Below are 18,166 nucleotides of genomic sequence, written 5' to 3'. Positions count from 1 at the left end.
TATATATATCCCATTGAGTATATATATATATACTCAAATCCTCTCCATGCTCAGGCAGAAAGGTTATAGGAGCCCGAGGCGGTGGATGACAGACACCAAAGAAACTGAATTTTCCAGATGCAACAGGGCTGACACACATAAGATCCACACAAGTTCATTATCAGAGAGCACTGAGAAGCTGGGGAGGACACAGAGTCTTCCTCCTTACCAAGAAGCTGCTCACATTTGACACTTACCAAGAGAGGGAAAAGTGACTTTTCTCTGGTCAAGTGACACTGGGTGAATCAGTCACACTCCAGGGTGGGCGCCATGCCCAGGAGTAGCTGGTTTACGCAAAACAGGCTCCGTGATTTTTGTTTTGCTATGCTATTTTTTTTTTAAATCTCACAGTATTTACTTAGTCATCCATTTATTTGTTTGTTTATTATGTGTGGCAGCATCTCGCTTTGCCAGTGAACTTGCGGTGGTGACTGCACCCTATGAGTGTGGTTTCAGGTGTTCAGACGTGACCCCTTAAAGGTAGAGGTGGGGGGGGGGTTGGCTCGATCCCTGGGGTTGCACCCAAAGCATCGGAAGGGCAGAGATTGCATCTTCTGGAGCAGAAAGACAGAGGAGGTTGTTTATCCTTTATCTTGTGCCTGGTGGACTCATTTAAACCCTGCCTGCCTTCGATGATTTCTGGTCCATTTGTTTTGTTTCCAGCTTTGTTTTTGTCTTTTGAAAGAGAAGGGGGTAGGGAGGACGTGACCTGGACACAGGAAGGTAGAAAGGATCTGGGGGAGGGGCAAGGATATGATCAAAATGTATCATGTAGACATTTTTTTAAGGGGCTGGAGAGATGGCTCAGTGGCTAAAAACACTCGTTCTTAACGGTAGCCGGGGGTTTGACTTCTAAGAGCTGCGTGGTGGCCCTCAGTCCTCTGTAATCCCAATTTCAGGGAATCTGACGACGGATGCCCTCCCTGACCTCTGTAGGCACTGGGAACACGCGTGGTACACAGATACACATGTGAGCAAAATGCTCACACAGATAAGGCAAGTCTTAAAAACCGGGGGAAAAATTTAAACAATAGAAGAGTGTCCAGTGCTTTATACGCAGTGCTCGTGACCAATTAAAAAATTTAAAAAGCTGTGTGAGTATCTGAGAATGGGTAGTGAGGTTAGACTCCGCTGGAATTTACTTTGTGTGTGTGAAGGCAACGTTTTATCACGCCTCTCATACTCTTCACTTGGGAGCTGAGGCAGAGAGCTTGTGTACAGATGAAGTCACATCCACACATCAGGAGCCTAGAAGGCCAGCCGTAGCTACTTAGCTTTGCAGTGTTTGCTTCCTGAGTCGTTTGCCTGTTACAGAGTAGCAACAGGAGATAGTAACCGAGGGCTCCGGCAAATGGGCCACAGGCAGACATTCCTGGCATTGGGTTTATTGGAACAGGAACTTCGGCAGAACCCAGTTTGTGTCCTTCCCTCATGACTTGGAAAGGGGGAGGTTTGCCTCGTGTCTTCCTGCGTTGTGGTTTGAACGTCTCCACCAGCTTCCTGTTGTCTCTTTCCTGGCCAGCTTCTTCCACACTGTTTTCATGGTCTCAGCCGTGCTCAGTGTCTGCTTAAAGGCAGGCAGGGTCCCTGGGCGGACACCACAGAGCAGGAAGGGCAGGGAATAAACACAAGCTTCCTACAAGAGTCCTCAGCCTTGTCTTACCAACATAGCTCTCCACCAGGGGTCTGTCCATTCTTCTCCCATCCATGGATACGCCAGAGATCTAACGTTTGGATTTCCTTCTGACCGCAGTCATGTTCTTTCTGTGTAATCCTTTATTTGTATAAAAAATTACCATCTTAATTTATGAACTTTCCTTCATAGGGTTGGAGGTGGGAGAATGGTGAGAATGGAGATTTTTTCTTTTATCTTAAAAAAAAAATCACCATGTTTTATGTGTGTGCCTGCAGGAGTTTAGATGCCAGTGGAGGGGCAGAGGGCGTTGGGTACCCTGGGACTGGAGTTTATGGGCCACCATGCTCTGAGCTACCTGATGTGGGTGGCGGGAACAGAACTCAGGTCTTCTGAGGCAAACCTTCCCCTTTCCAAGGGGCCAGTCATGGACACAAACTGGGTTCTGCCGAAGTTCCTGTTCCAATAAACCCAATGCCAGGAAGAACTCTGAACCATCATCTCTCTGGCTCATGGAGAGTTTGTCTTATGTTGTAGACACTTTTCTTCTTCTTCTTCTTCTTCTTCTTCTTCTTCTTCTTCTTCTTCTTCTTCTTCTTCTTCTTCTTCTTCTTCTTCTTCTTCCTCTTCTTCTTCTTCTCCTCCTCCTCCTCCTCCTTCTCCTCCTCCTCCTTCTCATCCTTCTTTTTTTTAAAAAAAGATTTATTTATTGTGAATATATGCATGCACGCCAGAAGGGAGCGTCAGATCTCACTATATAGATGGTTGGGAACCACCCTGTATATGCTGGGAATTGAACTCACAACCACCTCTGGAAGAGCAGCCAGTGCTCTTGACCTCTGAGCCACCTCTCCAGCCCCGATATTTTTATACTTAAATAATTTCTGTAATGAAAAAAATTTGGAAGTGGGAAAGAAAGAAACAAACAAACAAAAAACTACCAAGTAGTCTCTCACACAAATTTCACTAGCATTTTGCTATGTTCCTTTCTGTTTTCATTCTCTGCCAAGGGTCATTGTTTTGCCCAAGGCAGTCTCAGAACTCCTGAGCTCAGGTGATCCCACCAGTCCAGTAAGGTTGAGTTATCCAGTTTCGCCAAATGCTCGCATGTATGATAAGGTCTTTGCAACAGTTGTAATGACCGGTGGGCATCTTCCCATGCACCTGGGTTAGGCAGGAAGGGAGGGAGTGGAGCTAGAATGTGAATGCTTTGGAATCACCAGGGGAAAGGGCTCTGTCTGCCCCACATAGTTTACATACATTGTAGTGGCAGGAGTCCCTGTCCTCTGCTTTTGGGCCATAGGGCATTTTGTTGACTTCAGAACCGTCTGTTATTGCTATTCAAAGAAGAGAGGTCTCCTTTGAATACTGTGGATATCATCATGCCTCTAGCTGACTCAAATAGAGTTAGAGAAGAAGCGAAGCTAGTTTCCTGATTTAATCCAAATACAAAGGAATGCAGCTGCAGATGCCCAGCGTGCAGCTTGGTTGCAAGTAAAGACTTACAGCTCTGAAAACCATCCATTATGAAGTGCCTCTTACTGTCCTTGTGCTCTTAGAGAAGGGTAAACACCAACGCAGTTGCTTTCGGATCACACGCCGGGGTGTGTGTGTGTGTGTGTGTGTGTGTGTGTGTGTATGCGTGTGTGTGTCTTTTCCATTAAATAGTGGGGAAGGGAGGAGAGGAGGTGAGGTGTGTGCAGAAGTCTCAGGCACCTGTTGTTGTTTGAGCCTGGAAATTTGAATCGGTCTTGCTGATCACCCGTTGCCCCTTTTGACTGTGTGTCAGGTGCTCTGTTTTAGGCACGTGCCTAGCTTAGCTCCCCAACCAGGGTGTGGAGGCAAACTCACATGTGAACCTGATTTGTGTGCTGCTGACAAGCCACTGGGCGAGCAGGTCAGAGGGGAGGCGTGGAGGGGGAGAGGATTTCACAGTCGTCTAATGGAGGTGATTCACCATCTGGACAGCTTTTACGTTAGCTGCCTCCCAATCAGCACATGTGTCTTGAGAAGGCAAATAACAAATAGGAATGTTTGGGAATGTTGGATTAAACAGGTTTGTTTGCTGTAGGGATTCTCCAAACACCTTCACGTAAGCTCATGTGCAGGTGTTTGTCTTCTGAGACGGAGTTTCTCTGTGTGACAACCCAGGCTGCCCTGAACTTACTCTGTAGACCAGGCTGACCTTGAACTCACAGAGATCCCACCTGACTCTGTCTCCCAGGTGCTGGGATTAAAGGTGCGTACCACCACGCCTGGCCTGCAGTTTTTATTTTTTAAGGAGACGCAAATCAGTAGCATCTTCCATTTGGTTTCGCCCATGTCACCCTTGCTGGGGGAACCTTTGTTGGTGTCGGGAGGGGTTGGAATTAGAAATGCTTGCTGCAGTAAGTGAGGTTCGTATCTAGGTGATATGGAGCAACCTTCCCAAACTTGACTGTGATACGAGTCACCTGAGCTCTGGCTCCTTCATCCTTGGGAAAGAGTGTCTCTGGCCTGGTGGAGATGGAGCGTCAGTATGGCACAGAGATGTGGGGGTGAGGCCGGTGCTGCTGGTGCCCGGGCCGTGTGTGGATGGAGGCTGTAAGTGAGTGCTGATGACTGTCATTTGGAGGTGTGTAGAGATGGGCTGAAGGAAGGTGACACTTTCCAGACAAGTTCTGCAGTGTTCCAGGGGCCCGTTGGGAGGTTCCGAATGAAGGAAAAACAGAAGAGTGGAGGGCGCCGATGCTTGCCGCATTTCTCCAGAAGGGGAATCCGGAGCACTAGAGGTTCCCCCTTGAATTCCAAGAGTGTCTGAATATACTGTTGTGGCCTGAAGGTTCCATGATCTGATCCTGGCTGGAGGAATTCTGATGATTATGTTTGCTTGTGCTGCAGCAAGAGGTTTCAGGGAGGAGAGACAGATTGACCAGAGACAATGATAAGTCTGGTGCGGTGGCTCATGCCTGTAACCCCAGCATTGAGACAGAATCTCAAGTTGAAGGCTAGTCTGGACTGTATAGCAAGTTCAGGGCTAGCCAGTTAGCCAGTCACAGTTGGACAGCGAACACCATCTGAGAAAAAAACAAAACAAACAGAAAGTGACTTACTAGAGAAAATAGTAAATGTCTGGGCAGAAGATGCAATATAGGATGCAGATTTAATTAGAGGGCATGATTTGGTGGAAACAGAAGATATAAACTAGTATCAGAGAGTTGGGAAGGGAAGGGATATATAGAATTACCCTCACCTGCTACAGTCCTGATTGTATTTGGCACAAACCACTCACTATTCATAGTTTAGGTATCATAGTTTAAAAGCAGAGTTTGAATCATTTCCCAGGTTAGCTTTATGTGGGGTATATAGTACTTTCTTAACACTTTGGTCAGCAGCAACTCCCAGTCACCCATACAGCCATGGTAGGACACCAGGACTCAGTGTAGGAAGGCCAGCGGTAAGTTAGTTGGATACACGTCTGACTTCCAATGAGTTTATCTGGACGTAGTTCCCTCATAAGCCGAGAAGAATCTTCACTCGGGGTAAAAAAAAAAAGCTATTAGCATCAAGGCTGTAGGTGCAGTGCAGACTGGGCTTCTCACAGTGTAGAAAGCAAGTGACTGTAGAATCTGATGTTCGCAGTGGAAGGGAAGCAACAGGTGTGCCGTACCTGGGACCATGCATGGCCAGGAAAGACAGCCGGGGATGCGGGTAGGCAGCATTCAGATTCGTACTTGGAAACATAGAAGGAAGTGAAAGAGGCTGATGTGTCTGTAAAGTGAGTGTCCGAAGGAAAGACGTGTGTAAGAAGAGTGGGGGGGGGGGATGTCATGCGACCCACAAGGAAGTTTCACAAGCCTGCAGGACTCAACTACTAGCTAGCTAATCAAGGGATACAAAGTAAAAGGGGCCAGCCAGCTCACGACTTCACCAGTGGCCAGGGCAAAGGAGAAGGAAGTCCTGCTATTCTGGTCAATGTTAAAAGAGCTGACGATGAAGTCTGCTATTACTGTCTCTGTGAACGGTGATATTTTGTTTCAAGCTAGAATTGCCTGAAGTTGGTAGAAACAGAGATTCCTTAATGACTTTGGGGAGCCGGGGGAAACGCTGTGTGACCCGAAAAGCCTGCGCACGGAGTCGCAATAGAACCCAAGGATGTATGCTGAAGATTTCTTTCTTTCTGGTGTGTGTGCAAAATTTCGTTTGAGACAGAATCTCTCTATATTGCCCAGGCTTTGTCTTGAACGAATGATGTCTCCTGCCTCAGCCTCCTGCGTGCTGGGATTACAGATGTATAGCCACCATGCCTGGCTCTGATCCAATAACCCAGTAATTAAGAGACTTGGTGAGCACCAAGGAGGAGACCTAGTCGTAAGTAGGAGATAGGTTTGGAGTAGGCGCCAGGACTTTCCCCATGTCAACATCCAAGTAAAACTTTTGTTTATATAAAAACCAGCTGTACCGTAGAGTTCAAACAGTGGTGGTGCCACGTGAGATGAAAACTCACAGAAACGTGTACCCATGTTGGAGATGGCCTTGGTTCCAACCACGCAACACTGGTGAATTCTTCTAGACTCCTGAGTATGAGAACCAGGACTGACTCTCATGGGCCAAATGGGTGAACAGAATCGCCACCTCTGAATGATGCCTGAGTTATGGGGATGTGTAAGGAGAAGGATTGGCTCCTTATCTTTGTTGCTGGTTACCCTACTCGGACACCCCTTGGGGGAGGGGGTGAGAAGACAGCACCGAGGACTCAGGCACTGGGAGTCAGTGAGCAGCAGAACATGCTGCAGACTCATTTATTAAGGAAGTTAGACCCGCCTTTATACCCCCTCCCAAGGTCCCATGGGCTCTGGCGGCCGACTCTGCTGCCTTGGCCTTTCCTCATTGGTGTCTCTGGGTCAGGTGTCTCTCCATCAGCAGACTCTGGGCGTTGAGGCAGGCTTGGTGGCTTGGCTCAGGGAGGAAGTCCCTGCCAGCGTGTGCATACTCATTCGGGCTGGCCTGTGGGCACCCGGGTCAAGGTGACTGCGGCTTGGGTAGGCTGGCCGAAGTTTTTCCTACACATCCTATTTTCCCTTGTGATTCTATCTTGCCATGTGGGGTGTTCTGCTGTGTCCTAGGGATGTGGATGAACAAGATGAGATTCTGTTCCTTGAGAAGTTCGTAAGCTAGCGTGTGGGTCCACACTCCTGTACCTCCCTGTGTGAAAGCCTGCTGCGTTCTGTGCAGTAATGGGTGCTTGGGACACAGTCATCAGTTAGGCACTGGTCTACACCGTTTGTGGCCCTTAGGGTGTAGCCTCCTCCGGCATCGGCCCCTTCCTGAGAACTCCTTAAAATTCACCTTCTCAGGTTCTGCCTTAAACCCACCAAACACAAAACTGTGTAGGGGGCCTAGGAATATTTCATTACACTCTTTAGGACATACAGGGAAACGTGAAAAATCACTATTTTAAGTGATGCATTCTTTATGACAGCCTTAAAAGTAGATTGTACGTTACCCACTTAAAGGGGTAGACCCAGGAGGTGTAAAGAACATAAGCTGTGTATAATACAGCTTCTTAGGAGTGGGCTGTGTTTTGAATGTGAGCATTGTGATTGAGAATGCAGGGCTCAGTTCTTGCTCCCAAGCACTGTGTGTGGTTGCCTCTCAAGAGAAAATGCGGGGCAGAGGGAGGGGCTGAAGACAGTGTTGCTAAGGGAGGCATTAGCAAAGTTGGGGTTTTCCCCTCTGCAGTTGTGTGGTTAAATACAGGCGATGCGTCTTTGGGCATCTGGAAGTTAGCACATGGTAGACCATGTCCTTCCGATTTGCATAATAGGAGGAAGATAAAACACAAATGAGTATCTGCGGTCCAAAGAGCTTCGGGAAGCACTAATAGAGACCCTGAAATGAGACGTAAGCCTAAATAAACGTGTTGTAACATGAACTGAGTGAGTCCTTCTGGGCACAACTTTTGAAACACTGTTTTGTTCTCATAGGTTTACAAGTGTTTACACACACACACACACACACACATATATATATATACATATATATATATATTTATATTCCTTGTCATCAGTTTTCTGTAACCTCTCCCACCACCATCCCCCAGCTTACTCTTTGTTTTGCTTCCGGAGAGAGGTTCTCCTGTATCTCAAGCTGGCCTTGAATTCCAGATCCTCCTGCCTCTACTTCCCAAGTGCCGTTATTACAGACCTGTGTCACCTCTCAGGTAGTTTCAACCGTGGCTGTAACACCCTGTGGGCCCATGTAACTACATGTGAAAAGATGACAAAAAGAAAAAAGAAAAAGTAAAGGCTACTCTAAAAGGTTTCTGAATGTGCAGCAAGCAAAAATCAGTTCAAGATAAAATGTGTAAGGAGGCATTGAGACATAGTTCTGCCAGTGCAAGCGTCAGTATACGACTCGGATCCGAAGCACCCACATAAAACACCAGGCATGGTAGCTCTCACTAGCAGTCCCAGCACTGGAGAAGGGAAGATGAAGTCAGATGCCTGGGACTCCCTGGCCTGCCAGTTTAACCTAATCAATGAGCCCCAGGCATCGAGAAACCACGTTTTAAAAAAGCAAAGTGGATGGCGCCTGAAGACTAACACTGGAGGATGATCTCTGGCCTTTAGATTCACGTGCATACATGTTCACATGTCATCACCCATGCACACACACATACACATATCAAATGTGTAATTAATCCAAGGAGTCTGCAGTGCCTGTCTGTGCACCTTGGCTTTGAATACACAGAACGCACACCTTGCACTGAATATGCTTTCTCACCACGGAGGCACACCAACAAACACGGCCTGAAACACGTGGGTTCAGATTCAGGACTGTTGTGTGCTTTGGTTAAAGTGTTCGTACAAAATGTACTGCTCTTACAGAAACACAGTCATTTACTTATGGAAAACAAGTCCAGAGTTTTTCGACCACCATTCCCCAACACATATCTAATTAGTAGCTATCTAATTAATAGATCTATGGGCTGTGATGTCTTAGGATGCTTGTTTAAAAAAATGGCTATCAGGGTCGCTGAGTTGAGTTTCAGAAAATGTTGTCCCATGGGTTTGGCCTTGGGATTAGGATGGAATTTCCAACCATTTATGAAGTGGCCCTAAACACTTTCTTGCCATTTTACTATGTATTTACGCAAAGCAGTGTTCTCAGTGTTGACAGCTGTGAAATAAAATAAAAATCAATTCTAAAAAGACATTGGGTGCTACACCCTGCAACATGAAATATCTAGCTGATACTTCAAACTCTTAAAAAAAGTGTGTGTGCGTGCGTGCATGCGTGCGTGTGTGTGTGTGTGTGTGTGTGTGTGTGTGTGTGTGTGTAAGAGAGAGAGAGAGACATTATGGGTGTGCATGGAGGCCAGAAGAGGGCATCGGATCCCCTGGAGGTAGAGATACAGATAGTTGTGAGCTGCCTAGTGTGGGTGCTCAGAACCTGGCCAGGTCCCCTGGAAGAGCAGCAAGTACTCTTAACGGCTGAGCCGTCATCTCTTCAGCTCTGAAATCTTTGCTTAAAAATGAACAGCTTACTGTCGTTACCTCATTAGTATGGAAATTGGCTTTCATTTTTTAAGTAAATGACAGAATTATACGGATACCAAAGAACTCTTTATAAAATAAATTTCTTATTTAGTATCAGTAAATTGTCGGGGTTTACATTAAAAATGTTTTTTTATGATCAGAAAGGGGTAAGGGATGGAAAAGTGTAAGAGGGTCCGGAGCTGTCAGGTGAGGAGTGTACTAACTAGGTCACGGGGAGCGTTGTTCGGGAGCCCACAGGCAGGGGAAGGGGTAAGCTGGAAAACTTGTTTTCTTCTTTGTTAAAGATAAATGTGATGGGGGTTGTCCTTCTGTATATGTGTTTCTCTTATTGGTTGATGAATAAAGCACCGTTTGGCCAATAGAGGCAGGAAGGTAGGCAGGGCTAGGAGACGAGGAGAATTCTGGGAAAGGTAGGTAGAAAGAGACCTCAGAGAAGACGCCAATGCAGAGACCGGGAAGACAGGATGTGCCAGGTGTTCTCTGGCACAACAAGACCATGTAGAAATACGTAGATTAGGAGCTATGGGTCGATAATTAAGACAGAGCTAGCCAGTAAGAAGCCCTAGCTATTGGTCAACAGTTTAACAATTAGCGTAGCGTCTCTGTGTGTTCACTTGGGGCTGAAGCGGCAGGACCTGGTGGCAGGAAGAAACTCCAGCAGCAGCGACAGGTAAGGAGATGTTCAGGGGTTTAGCGTGGCAAGGGTGACGGAGGTCCAAGTGGGAAGACAGGCACGGGATCTGCTCAGGAAATCATGCGGAGAGAAATGCAGCTTAGCAAATGCTGTGTTTGGAAATAATATTTGAATGTTTCCACGAGACTGTGTTTGTAGGGGAGATGGAGTCTGCTAACTCTTCTTTTTGAAATAATTGAGGTCTTGTTGAGTATGGTGATGCCCAGCTGTAATCCCAGCCCTTAGGAGGCTGAGGAGAAAGGTGTGGAGTTTCACGGCCAGCTTGGGGCAGTTTCGTTTAGTCTTCTCCAATGCTCGTTAATTTCTTTTGGCTTTTCCTAAGCTTTGGCAGAATGCAGACCAGAAAGTTTAAAGGACACCCTTCAGTTTGAAGTTACCTGGTAGCTTCTCGTGAAATTCGGATGTGCATTTTGGTAGGGATACTGCAAAACTTGACTTTTCTCAGTCCGAGAGTCAGGAGGACAATGATGTCCTCTTGTCACCTGATATGTGATTATTTTTATCAAACGTGACTTGTGATTTTTTTTTGTGTGTTTAAATCAGTGGCTGTTTTGCTGTGAGCTTATTGTCTTGTAGGGAGATATGTGGACACAATGGCAAGGATTCTGCGTCTTATTTTGCTGTTTCCACTCATTTTGGCATCCACTCTTAGGTATTGTCTGCAGCCTCTGTCACTGTGGTGTGTTTGCCTCAGACTTACTTCCCGTTTTCTTCGTTTGATTACATTTAGCCATTGGAATTGTTCCGTGAGGAAGGCGTGCCCTTTCTACCCATACCCACTCGCTTATTGAATTGCTTGTTTTACATGGGGAGACTGCCTTGGGCTACGTCTAGTGTGCGGTTTACAGAAAGCACACACTGTGTGAGCAGGGTCTTCCACGCATTTGCTGTTGTGAAGTTGTGTTCGGATCTCGGTGCTATTGGCAAATAGCTTGCCCCCTTCCCTCGTCAGGGGGTGCGATGAGGTGTTGTTTGAAGAAAAGTTTCAAATAGTCATGAGGTCAGTTGCTAATTTTTACTTCTTTATTTTAAACTATGCGTGTGGTTGCAGATGTTTCTGGAGTCCAGACGAAGGCACCAGAGCCCCTGGAGCTGGAGTTACAGGTGTTTATGATCCTCTAATGTGGGTGTTGGGAACTGAACCAGGGTTCTCTGGTGTTACAGGGTTTCCCATCGCAAACGAACACTCAGAGACTTATATTAATTATAATTCCATTGCCCGGTGGCTAGCTCTGTCTTAATTACTAACCCATAACTACTAATCTATGTATTTCTACATGGTCTCGGCTTACCGGAGAACACCTTGTACTCCTCTCTTCCCAGGCTCACACCAAACCACGGCTCCTTTCTGCCTACGCTTCCCAGAATTCTCCTCATCTCCTAGCCCCGCCCATCTTCCTGCCTGGCCAATCAGTGTTTTATTCATCAACCAATAAGAGAAACTTATACAGAACACAATCTCCCATCACTCTGGAAGAGCAGCAGGTACTCTGAACCATTGAGCTGTCTCCCTAGCATCAAGTTAATTCGTTTTTACAGTTTAATTCAAACCTGACCACACAGTAGAACTCTCTGGGGCCGGGGGTGGGGCAGAACGCAGGCCCCACCCACTCCTTGAGATTCTAATTTAGTATGCTCGGCATGGGACCATGGTATTTTCCCCCAACGGCTTCTATGCCATCTAGGCTTGGGACCTGCTGGATCTAGCCGGTATTATTTGTAAGGTCCTCCCTCATTCCTGGAGAGTGAAGCCAGGGCATGCATGCTAGGCAAATACTCTACCTCTCAGCTCCTTAGGTGACCTCTTGTTGCATTCCCTGAGTGATGGGGAAGTCCTGTGTATATGTCAATAAAGCACTGTTGGCCAATAAGGAAGCAAAATAGGTGGGACTAGGAGTCCAGGAGGACTCTGGGAAGGAGAAACACAGAGAGTCACCATGTAGTGGCCATGGGGGTAAGAAGTCCGGACCTTTCTCTGGTAAGAGAAATACTTAGATTAACAATTATGGGGTAAATACTTAAGTCAGAGCTAGCCAGTAAGAAACAAGCAAGGCCAACAGCTTCATAATTAATGCATCATCTTGTGTGTTATTTGGGGACTACAACGCGGCAGAGCCCAGGGGACTGGTGGGGAAAAACCAAAGCGGTTGGCAAGGAAAAGGCTTCACTCTATACCTGAGGATGTATTATCAGTTAGTGTTGTAACGGGAGGACACTCGGGTGTGTAGTTGTGAGTAAACTGCCCACACTACTGTAAGCAGCCCCAAAGATGGACTTAGGGGGAACCATTCTTTTGCTGTGCCTTTTGTATCCTGTCTGGGGTAGGTAGAGTTTGGTCTACATCTTTGGAAAAGTCACTCAGCATAGGCACATTACTTCAGTCGTGATGCTCTACGTTGAAATGTGTATCCACGGAGTAGCAACTAAAGGTAGATGTGGGGAGATTCCTTAACTTCTTCTTAGTCTGGTTTGTCATCTATACTCACCTCTGAGTGTTTCGGAGATCTCCATTTGATGCGTGTAAAATATCAGTGCATGGCAGAAACTTAATTACTGTTAGAGACATGTGGTATGTTGCGGACTTTGGTCCCTGCTGTGACTCTCCTTTCATTCCTCTGGGGCCTGTGGTAGAGTACTTCGTTTCTCTGACACTTGAGCCTCTTAACCTGCACCAACAGTAATGAGGGGATGCAGCTGCCAATATGAAGACGCGACTAAGGCAAAGGGGTTGCTCACAAATCCGTTTCTTTCTGTCCCGTGTTCTTTGGTCTGCTGTGTGTGTTCATGTAGGCACACATGCATGTGCATTGCACACCTGGAGGTCAGAGATGAACCTTGGGTATCATTCTTCAGGAACCATCAACCTTCTATGAGACAGGGACTATAATTGAGATTGGAAGTCCTCTGATTAGACTAGGCTAGCTCACCAGCCAGCCAGCCCCCAGAACCTGCTTGTCTCTGTTTCTGGAGTATTAGGATTACAGGAATGCATCACCACGTCCAGTTCGTTTACCAGGTGCTGTAGCTGAACTCAGATCATCATGCTTGTATGACAGCGATCTTACCAACTGAGCCAGCACTCAGGCCTTTCAATTTCAATTCCTCTCTCTCTCTCTCTCTCTCTCTCTCTCTCTCTCTCTCTCTCTCTCTCTCTCTCTCGCTCTCTCGCTCTCTCGCTCTCTCGCTCTCTCGCTCTCGCTCTTTATTTCAACCTTTATATGACAAGGACTTTACCTACTGAGCCATCTCATCAGCCCCCCTCCTTTCTTAACACATGACAGGTCAACGGCAAATATAGAATTTTGAGAACATCGTTGACTTAGGTGTGGTGGCACTGTTTGGAAGATTTTATTACAAGTGGCCTGTGTGGGAGTGACTGGTTGATGTTATCAGCATGCACCTAGGATCTCCACGAGATAGTATGGGTCCTAGCTGCAGCCAGAACTCAACGGAAGGAACAGGTACTTCCTGTGCACCACAGCAACTTGCACCTGTCACCTATTTCCATTGCGCCAAACTTTCTGTGACTGTGTAATTCTAAAACCTATGGACGATGGGATTCTATCCTTGGCCACAAGAAGGAAGTTACCAGAAAGTGACAGTTCTCGTTTTAGTCTATGGTTTCTTACGTGTGTCTACCAGTTAATTATAAAGCTTTCTGGATTCCTGCCTCATGGGCCAAACAGTGTTTTATTCATCAACTAATAAGAGAAACGTATGTACAGAAGAATACCCGCCCCCATCAGTTAATTCTGGTCAGCAAGGGAGCCTAACAGGAAGTAGTCTCTGCAAGAGCAGTTGGGAAAGTTATTTTAACAGGTCAGTACTTCACTGAGAGCCACAGTGGCTTTCCCTAGCTCAGTGGACTGCTATCCCAGGTGTTAATGAAACATACTTCCCCTGGGCCTGGCTGAGAGAAGGCATCGCAGGAGGTTCTGACAATAGGGTTGTGTTCTGTGAAAGACAAGTCTTATTGTGTTGCTTGTCATTCCCCAGGGACTAGCAGCTTACCCAACACCCTTATCTTTTCAGCATTGAGGACTCCCATCACTTTGCCTGCTCCCTTTACCTGCCTCTCGAAAGGGGCCTTGGGGAGGGTGACCCTGTGAGCCGGATCACTTAACTGTAACCCCGACGGCTGCCTGGTTTAGGATGGCAGTGGAGAGAAAGACGAGGGATTTGTTTCCTTAGTGGAAAATATTCCTGCCCAGTATTTCAGAATTTTCTATTTTAACCTAACTAAGGAAGGCTTCTTCTTGGACTAGCTCATGTGAAGAATTTGTTCTGGGAACTGACTGAAACAATTCAGCGAACACACGGAGATTGTCAGCTTTGGTCTGCCACAATGATTATTAAAATTTTTTTTCCTTGTTCCTGATTAAAAAAAATAATAACTTGTCACGACAACTCACCATCATAAGAAAAATCTGGTGTCTATATGTAAGTTTTAAATTATCCAGTATTTCAATAATTGAAGATATTACATAGGCTCAGGTAACAGAAGGTCTGGGGAGGACTTATTGGAGCTTGCATAGACAAGGCCAGAATGGCAGGCATCACAAATGGGCTGACTTACAAAAGCTTCTTTCTTTTCTAAGCAAGTTGCAGATCTTTAGCAGAGTATTTATTAGCATTTCTGGATAAAGAGTCAATACAAGGATAATTCGTGTGTGTGTGGGGGGGGGAGTCAGCATGGCCATTTTCTCTTTAGGTTGAAATTTGGTAGAAGGTTCACACACCACAAAGTGATGATTAGCGGGGGGTGTTTGGTAAATACAGCTCCGTCATTCTGAGGAGTGGAGGCGGCTGGGCTAAAAACTGGGCTCCCTCAAGCATCCCATCTCACAGCACCAGGTGTAAAGGGCCTTTAAACATGGGTTGGGAGCTCAGTAAATGTTAGTTTCTCTGTTCTTCCTGAGCTGCGATGGGACGTGGTAATCATTCTCCATTGTGCAGAGCCATCTGTGGGCGACGGTGCGGCTTGCTGGATTGTTAGGTTGGGGGGGGCGCGGAAATTAGCTCCTACAATTCAAGCCATTCAGCAAATACTTAGCTGGCATGTGATATATATATAAAGAGCTAAGTAAAGGAATGGGGGAAAACAAACAGCTTTCTGCAACGTGTGGTGTGCTAGGTGCCACGAAAACAAAGGGCCATGAGGCACCAGCACAGATCCCCTGTGTGCCACAATGCCGGGTGCCCAAGTTCTAAAGTATGAACGGCAGCAAAACAAAGACCTCCACAGGATACCGACCCGGTTCCCTTTGGAGGAGCCTCACTGGGGAGATAACTGTCTGGCCGATGACCTTACTCACTCTGAACACAGAGGGTCTCATCTGGTCTTAGAAGTTCGGCATAGCTGGGCTTGGTTAGCGGTTGTGTGTGTGTATGGGGGTGGGGGGAGCTGGGGCAGGTGCAAACCTGGAGTCCGAGGTCGTGTGGGCCCATCACGGAAGACAATGGATTTGAACAGAAAACGGTGTGAGAGGTAGGGATGTGAGTGTCAGGTTGCTCTGATATGTATGTGTATGCGTGCTTGTGGGTGGGTATACTTTCGTCCGCCCATGTGCAGACTCATGCACGCACACGTGTATGGAGGCCAGAAGACAGCCTTTGGTGTCCTTCTCAGGTATTAACCACTTTGATTTTTGGGGACATGGCCTGTAGCTCTCCGAGTAGACTACGTCAGCTGGCCAGTGAGTCTGAAGTGTCCACCTGCGTTCACCTTCTTGGTTCTGGGCTTACAAGTGTATGCCACCAGGCCCATTTTATTTTATTATTATTCCCCCCCCCTTAAACATGGGTTATGGTGATCAAACTCAGGTCCACAAGCCTGCCAGGTAAGGACTAGTGGAGTGATCTGTCTCCCTAGCATCCTTAGATCCGACACTTAGATCCTGCGTATTCGTTAATTTTTGTCAGTTTCACGTATGGGTGCATGGTATTATGAACGTAACCTATAGTGTCCTCTCTCCAAGTCCCCCGGGGATCGCTTAAATCTTAGTCAGAAAACCCCTATGGGGCTGAAGAGAACTAACACACACACACACACACACACACATACACACACACAATGTGTAAGAGGCTGGCTGTGCGGCTGAGGGCTTTCGGTTGACCCCTGTAAACCTCCAGTGACTCACTCTAAGAGGGGGAGGCTGTGATTTGGGGAGATTTGTCTGCTGGAAGTTTGAAGGGTGGTTTGGCGTTGGGGAGGTGGGGTAGGGGAGTGGGTGGCCTCTCAGAGGCCGGAGCAGCCTTTGGGGAGAAGAGAAAGAGGACTGAATGGTACAAGGGAAAGGGGACCCCGGTGCCATCCCTGGAGTGACTTGGGGAGGGGATGGAAGGCACAGTTTTCTGCTGCTGCTTGTACTCTCGGAGGCAGGAGCTTGTTCCAGTGGAATGTGCTGCCTGATGGGTGTGAAGGTGACCAAGTGCAGAACACACGGGGTCCGATCCCGTGTGTTGAACTCATTTTCTAGCGTGGGCACTTCCTACGCCTGACACTAGCATGTGTTTTGCTTTTTGGGGGGGTTGGGGGATTCCCAAGTGTGTATGTGTGTGTTGGAGTCTAATTTCCTTTTTTTTCCTTTTAAAATAGACTCTCTCAAGAAGAATTTCCAATCCATACCTTGAACACAGTCCTTCCCAGGTACGAAACTGTTTTCTCTTTTCCTTCTGTATTTTTGTAAATGGGGGGTTCCACAGATGCTAGTGGGGAACTTTAGGTTATAGCTGCCTGACCTCCCGGGATCATAGTAAGGATTCAGGCGTGACGCTGGCCTGCCCCTGTCACCTGGCAGAATGCACTCAGGCACTACCCTGGTCAGCCCAGGTGCAAAGGACCCCTTTAAAAGAAAGACCCCTTCCCACTTACTCTCTCTTTCCACTCTCTCTTTCCCACTCTTATTTTCTACTGTTCCCCTGGGACTTTTCCTGTCTCCCTCTTCTCTTCTGTCCTCTCTCTGTGTCTCCCTACCTCTTTTCTCTTTCCTCCTCCACCTCTCCCCTTTCTAATAAAACTTCTCACTAAGCTCTGTCTGCCTGGCATGCTTGTCCCTCCCCCTCTGTCACCCTCACCTGCCATGGAATCCGCCAAGGTCCCCCCCCCCACGCACTCATTCCTAACAATAACAATAATGCCCTCATCACACCATCTTCCCTGCCAGGGAAGACCAACGAAGACACCGAGAGTCCCTCAGCATTCTCGTGGCTCAAGATGCTCAGGACACAGAAGTAACTATTTTCCTCAGGCTTTGCAACAAGCCATCAGTGTGGTGGAGTAAATGAGCATCCTTCAGTTTTTTTGTAGTGGTGCAAGGGCAGCAGTTTGGAAATAGTATACACGGTACACACAACTTTAATAAGAGGAGATGTATGTGTTGTTACCCCTAAGGGCATTGTCCCCTCTGTGCTCACTGGCGAGAGGAGATGAGGACGCCTTTATGGTGCTGTCGCTGAAGAGTCAGACGCACTTTCCCATTCTTCAGAACAAGAGACTGGAGGGGAGGGCCTCCCCTTCCTGCCCTTCATGGTTACACACCTGAAGTAGAGCATGTACTTGTTGTCTGCTCACTAAATGCTTCACGGATGACTTACTGAGTGAGCCTTGCGGATGTCAGGACTAGCCAGGCACCATCTAACTCGTGCCCTTGACTCAGTAACTGTCTGCCGTGTAGCTTGTTCGAGATTTGATTTTTAAGAAAAACGTGCCAGTGGGGAATCGTTTCTTGGTCCTCTTCTTGTCAGATTGCATTCAAGTGATGATACTGGGAGAGTTAAGTATAAACACTTATTTTCTAGCAAGTCACAACCGACACATTACCAACTTGTTTGCTTTAAGGGGTAATAATATAAAATATCTGTAGGTAAAGAAATAGTTACTGAGGTGTAGTGCAGCTATAGAGCACTTGCCTTGCTTACAAGGCCCTGAGTTCAAACCCAGCGCAGCCAGTAAAAGGAGTTTGCCAAAAAGCAATGATTCCCAGCATCCACATGGTGGCTCACAACCATCTATAACTCCAGTTCCAGGGGATCTAATATCTCCAGAAAGTATCATGTACACACATGTAGAACACACATACAAACATAAATACATGTGGGGGGAAAAGATACTCATACCTGTAAAGATAAATATGCAAATAAGTACATTTCCACAATATGAAAAAGCAGGAACAAATGGGAAGCTGTCAGCATAAAGTGACATCCAGTGACTTCCATGGTCATCCACCTTGTGGGTTTTTTTAGCCCATTGAATTTCAC

The 18,166-nt window shown here is 46.9% G+C and overlaps 1 protein-coding gene across 1 annotated transcript in view; it reads left to right on the top strand.

Moving 5' to 3' along the window:
* Window positions 1-18,166, top strand: part of Rapgef5 (Rap guanine nucleotide exchange factor 5) — a 225,919-nt gene that overhangs the window by 24,250 nt on the left and 183,503 nt on the right. The window contains 1 exon segment of the mRNA XM_040742315.1: window positions 16,506-16,556. Coding sequence (XP_040598249.1) covers window positions 16,506-16,556 — 51 coding nt within the window.

The sequence above is a fragment of the Mesocricetus auratus genome, unplaced genomic scaffold, assembly GCF_017639785.1.
Source record: "Mesocricetus auratus isolate SY011 unplaced genomic scaffold, BCM_Maur_2.0 Super-Scaffold_15014, whole genome shotgun sequence".
Lineage (NCBI taxonomy): Eukaryota > Metazoa > Chordata > Mammalia > Rodentia > Cricetidae > Mesocricetus > Mesocricetus auratus.
Note: the sequence above shows the minus strand (reverse complement) of the source record. Positions and strands in the feature narration are given on the sequence as shown.